Genomic DNA, 5,959 nt, shown 5'->3' with positions numbered 1-5,959 from the left:
CCCACCCCCACCCTCTGCACAGAGCTGGGCTAGAAGCAACTTGCAGACAGGATACTGAAGTACCTTGTTGTTTTTGAGCTTGTTCATGCAGTCCATGAGGGCTGGATAGCCACCTGAGAACCGCCACAAGTGCACTGTTGGATGTGGGGATACAGGTCAAGGGCTGTGGGGAGCCTGTTTGTCTAACCCCAAGGCTAGCTAAGTATGTATGTGGTGTGGGGGAAGGTGTCCTAGGATCAAGACTCTCTAAGTTCCCTTTGTCTTGGTGGGGATCAGCACTGGGTAGGGATGACCTTAGATGCATGCCCAATAGATCTGGGTTAGAACTCTAGCTCAGCTCTGCCTGGTGGCCATTTGTTTTGTTTTTTGTTTTTTGAGACAGGGTCTCCCTGTAGCCCCAGCTGGCCTGAAACAGGCTATGTAGAACAGGCTGGCCTCACTCTCACAGAGCTCTGCCTATCTATCTCCCAAGTGCTGGGATTAAAGGCATGTGCCACCACCCCTAGCTGCCTGGTGCCCTTTGACCTCTGGGATTCTACATTCTCATCCTCAAAATCCTACCAACATTCCTTAAATAGCAACAACAAGAGGATCAGGTGAGGCTGGGATGTAGCTAGTGACAGAACATGTGCTTAGCGTGCATGAGGGCCTGGGTTTCATTCCCAGCATTGCAAACAAAACAAAAGACAATTCGGAGTATCTTCCACCCTAGGAACACTAGCCTGCAAAAGGATGACCAGCAGGTGTGTAACAATGAGATAGACACAAGAAGAGATAAGTGTGATGGGCTAACATAGAACACTCAAAGAGGACTGGTGCTGTAGCTCAGCGGTAGGAGACCCTGAATTCCATGTCTATCACTGCAAGAACCAATCAAACAAACAACCAGAACTAATCAACCAACCAACCAAGAGAAGAATGTTCCCAATGAGTTAAAAAACAAAAATACTACAGCTGTGTGGTGACAGATAACTCTAGTTCCAGCTATTTGGGAGGCTGATATAAGAGAATCCTTTGAGCCCAGTAGTCTAGGCTACAGTAAGAAGACCCCATGTCAAAAAAGATGGAAGGAGATTAGGGAGACGGCTCAGTTGGTATCCTTCAAAAAGCTCTGGGTGTGAGCCCCAGCACTGCATAAAACTGGGTGTGGTGGCACAAAACTGTAATCCCAGCACTCAGGAGGTGAAAGGAGGAGCATTGAGTCCAAGGCTGGCATGAACTATATAAGAGCCTGTCTCAAAACAAAACAAAAACAAGGGAAGAAGCAAGGAGAGAAAGGAAACCAAGAACCAAGGAATAGACTGACATACAGAGAATGCACCAGAGTATTTAGGGGTGAGAGGACACAGAAATGTTAATGTACACAAGACCTCTTGATGGACAAGAACTGTGACTATAGAGGCCCCTTGGACCTCAGGTGAGATGGCCAGGCTCATTCTTGCTGAGACCTTTTTGAACTATTAGATACCTTGTCCATCATAGTCTCTGCTGACTTGAATAGTAGCCCCTTAAAATTCATGACCCGACAGGACCTCAGCCTGTATCCTTGTTTGCAAACAGGGTCTCTGTAGATATAATGGAGTTAAACCCATTGTTTAGAATCTCAATCCAATATCTGGTGTCCTTATCAGGAGAGACTGCACACAGAGCACTGTGTCTCAAGAGACACAGATCAGCATGATGTGTCCACAAGCCAGGAAAGCTAAGGGCTTCTGGCAACCAGACATTGCAAGAAGCAGGAAGAATCCTCCCAGAGGTATCAGAGGAAGCCCAGACAGCCAACATCTGTCCTCCTAGAAGTGATCTATAGCTAAGGCTGGAGCTTTAAGGCAGGTGGATCTATCAGTGGGCACTTGAAATGTGGCATTAAGTACCTGAGGAACTATGCTGGACAGACTGGGTTGTCAACTTGACACACACAGAAAAGAGGGAACCACAAATAAGACATTTCCTCTATTAGACTGGCCTGTGGCCATGTCCATGAGCCATTTTCTTAATTGCTGGTTGATGTGGAGGGTCCAGTCCACTGTGGGTGATGCTAGCCTTGGGTAGGTGGTCCTAGGTTGTAATAACAAAGCAGGCTCGCTGGGCGTGGTGGCACACGCCTTTAATCCCAGCACTCGGAGGCAGAGGCAGGCAGACCTTTGTGAATTCAAGGCCAGCCTGGTCTACATAGTGAGTTCCAGGCCAGCTGGGGCTACGGGGAGACCCTGTCTCAAAAAGACAAAAATTAAAAATTAAAAAAAAAAAAAAACAAAGCAGGCTGAGCACAGACTAGGGGAGCAAGCTAGTAAGCAGTTCTCCTCCAAAGTCTCTGCTTCAGTTCCTGCTTCCAGATTCCTGCCTTGAGTTCCTCCCCTGACTTCCAGCAGAGATGAATTGTGCCTTGGAAGAGTAAATTGAAATAAACCCTTTCCTCCCCAAGTTGCTTTTGGTCAGCTTTTTATCACAGCAACAGAAACCAAACTAAGACAGGAGCTGAATTTTTCTGGTTGTTTTGGTTTGGTTTTTTTTTTTTTTTTTGGTCTTTTTGAGACAGGGTCTCCCTTGTAGCCCCAGCTGTCCTGGAATGCACTATGTAGACCAGACTGGCCTTGAACTCACAGAGATCCCCCTACCTCTGCCTCCTGAGTGCTGGGATTAAAGGTATGTACCACCACACCCTTTTGGTCTCATTGTGCAGCCCTGGCTGGCCTGACACTCAACTCTGTAGAACAGGCTGTCCTCAAACTCATGGTAATTCTCCTGCCTCCATTTTCCAAGTACTGGAATTAAAATAGTTGGCATGATTTATTTATTTATTTATTCATTCATTCATTCTATTTATTTATTTATTTATTCATTTATTTTTGGTCTTTTTGAGACAGGGTCTCCCTGTAGCCCCAGCTGTCCTGGAACTCACTCTGTAGACCAGGCTGGCAGGGAACTCAGAGGCCCACCTTCCTTTACCTCCCAAGTGCTGGGGTTAAAGATGTGCGCCACCATGCCCAGCTGGCCTGAATTTTTTTAAAGAAAGGATAGACTTATATTGGGAGTTCACTGGCACAGTCATAGGCCTGCTCCCATAACTTACTACCTATATGGGGAGACACACAAGTATGTAAGGCAGCAACAGGAGTTCATGATCAGAGTATTAAGAAGCAAGTAGTTGAGGGCTAGAAAGCCAGGGACAGTGAGAGTATATAGAATCCAGTCTTTCAGAAGAAAATGATGCCTACACCAAAATAAAAGACTAAATAAGGAACTGGAGAGATGGCTCATCAGTTAAGAGCACTGGCTGCTCTTGCAGAAGACTCAGGTTCAGTTCCCAGTACCCAGATGGCAGCTAACAACTGTCTGTCACTACAGTTCTAGGGGATCCGACGCTGCCTTCTCGCATCCATCAGCACTGCACACACATAATGCACTTACATATATGCAGGCAAAACACTCATACACATAAAATAAAAATAATATATTTTTAAAAAAGACTAAAAAAGGGGTTGTATAGATGGCTCAGCAATTGTCAGCTTTTCCAGAGGACCTGGGTTCAGTTCCCAGCACCCACATAGTGGCTAACAAGTGTCCTTAACTCCAGTTACAGAGTATTTACATACATGCAGGAAATACACTCATATACTTAAAATAAAAATAATAAGCTGGCACATGCCTTTAATCCCAGCATTCAGGAGGTAGGGGCAGGCAGATCTCTGTGAGATATGGTCTACATATCGAGTTTCAGGCCAGCTGGGGCTACAGGGAAGACCCTGTCTCAAAACAAAAGAAAAGAAAACAAAACAGCTGGTTGCAGTAGTGTGCATCTATAATCTAGCCTGGAATCTGCTAAAACAACAGAGGTAAGAATGACCTGCTTCAACATGGTGAAGGTGAGAATTAACTCCTCAAAGTTGTCCTTTAATGGCCACATGCATACCATGGCAAATCCCCCCACCCCCACAGTAATTAAAAATAAATTTTTTAAAAAGGCAAACCATTTTGTCACTCAGGAGGTTGAGACAGGAAGAGTATGAATTCAAGGCTGGCCTAGACTATACAGTAAGAACCCATCTCAAAAGAAAAAGAAAAAAGAAAAATAGGTAAACAAACTAGACAAGGGAGAGGAAAAAAAAAAAAACACTTCAGGTAGAGGAACAGCATGAATAGTCATGCACCTATAACTAGACAGTGAAGAGGTTCTATTTGGTAAACTGGTAAGTCATGGGCAGGACAGCCTAGTAGCAGAGGATATGACCAAGTAAGGCTTCAGACTGGGCAAGGAAGGACTCACAGGCACTATGAAAGCACTGGAGAGCCATGACAGGTGTTTGAGCAGGGGAATGGGAGAATGCAGTGTGCATTTAGAAAGAATCGCACTTCTGACCCCCCCACCACTACCCTCACTTCCAGGGCTACTGCAGAGAGGGAGAGGAAGGCAGCCATATATGAGAGGTATTGGGGACCTGGGCTAGGTGGTGACAGTGGCACAGGGGAGGTGGGAATCTCACCTGCCTGGTCCTGCTCCCCATACCACGTGTTCCAGTTGCCCACAAGTGAGCAGGGGTAGTCCTCATCCAGGTGCAGCTTGGGCAGCACAGCCTCTCTGTGGGAGGGGCATAGGGTCAGGGCAGGGCTTGCACTGGCCACCAGAGCAGGGTTCTGATTCAGGATCCCAGGGCTGGACCTGTCTCCTGATCTCTAAGAAGCACAGGTGGGGAAGACAACCTTAGGACTTCCCCCTCTGCAATCTATACCTCTTAAATTTTAGCAAGGAGAATGAGGCAGAGAATGTTCTAAGGATTTACTGGGGTCAAGGGCCTCTTCTTCCCCTATATCCCAGCAGTGGCTTGGAATGGCAGATGGAGGACACTCACGTCAGAGTGTTGTAGGCATCCAGACATTCTGGCTTCACATTGTGAACTGCAAAACAGGACAGAGAGCAAGAGATGAAGTTTGTGTGTGGTCGAGTAGGTAGAACACAAATAGGACGAGGGCTTCCAGGACAGCACTCGGTATCCCCAACCCTCTCATCTCCAGGGTAGACTATCACAGCCACCTCCCCATCCCCTAAAAAAGCCCAAGGATATGGGCTACTCAGCTCAGTAGCCACTTACATTGGATTTTGTAGAGGTTACTCGTCTCCTTCTTGGATAGCAGGGTAGAGTGCGCATCCTTCCGGGGATCTACCTTGTGGACAAAGAGGGAACGGAACCAGCTGCCTTCATTGTCCTTGGAATAGAAACTGTAGGACAGAAGAGTAGAGAGGGCCATGTAGAAGCAGCAGGAGCTACAACAATTCCCTCTGCTCAGATATCCTGCCTCCTCAGGCTGATGACCCACATTTCTGGAAACAAGGCCATGGAATCCCATGACAGCTGCAGAGTGTGAAATGCCATCATCTGGGTAGACGTAGTACCTTCTAGAGAGATCCCAGCTGCCCAGTGTGCATCTTTAAGCCTTGTAGGACCTGGGAGGCCAAGATAGGCAGCTGTGCCTCCCAACTCTCTCCAGCATCTGTGGCCCCTCTTTACTCCCTTTCCAGAGCTGAGATGCATCTCTTTCAAATTTGGCTGTAAACTTTTAGGTTTACAGTTGAATTATTACAGTTATACAATATTGTATTCAGTATAAACCCTATAAGACATAAATGAGGTTTTAACCTTTAAAAAAGATCTCCATTTCATTATTAAAATACACAGTTTCCTACAGAAAGACTCATTTTTAATGCTACTAACATTCAAATGTTTGCACATGTGTCTCTAATCTCTATATATCTGATTATTACTAGTCACAGTCAGTTACACTTGGTTCCTTGGCACCTGAATATGGATATGAAGTCATAACAGCTTCATTTTTTAATTTCAAACATTTTTTTTTATAATCTCACTAACAGTGCACATGGTTTTCTTCTTTCCCCACATCCTCTCCAACGCTGGCTGTCTGATAGCACCTAGTCTAACAAGTGTGAGAAATATGTCAATAT

General features: G+C 45.9%; 1 protein-coding gene across 1 annotated transcript in view; it reads right to left on the bottom strand.

Annotated features, from left to right (window-relative positions):
* Positions 1 to 5,959, bottom strand: part of Nipsnap1 (nipsnap homolog 1) — a 27,373-nt gene that overhangs the window by 4,724 nt on the left and 16,690 nt on the right. Inside the window, exons 2-5 of the mRNA XM_008841088.3 lie at positions 5,091 to 5,218; positions 4,851 to 4,896; positions 4,485 to 4,579; positions 64 to 134 (exon numbers count right to left, since the gene is read on the bottom strand). Coding sequence (XP_008839310.1) covers positions 64 to 134; positions 4,485 to 4,579; positions 4,851 to 4,896; positions 5,091 to 5,218 — 340 coding nt within the window. The remainder of the gene's footprint in view (positions 1 to 63; positions 135 to 4,484; positions 4,580 to 4,850; positions 4,897 to 5,090; positions 5,219 to 5,959) is intronic.

This window comes from Nannospalax galili, unplaced genomic scaffold, assembly GCF_000622305.1.
Source record: "Nannospalax galili isolate Female #2095 unplaced genomic scaffold, S.galili_v1.0 scaffold259, whole genome shotgun sequence".
In the NCBI taxonomy this organism is placed as follows: domain Eukaryota; kingdom Metazoa; phylum Chordata; class Mammalia; order Rodentia; family Spalacidae; genus Nannospalax; species Nannospalax galili.
This window is presented reverse-complemented; position numbering and strand designations above follow the sequence as displayed.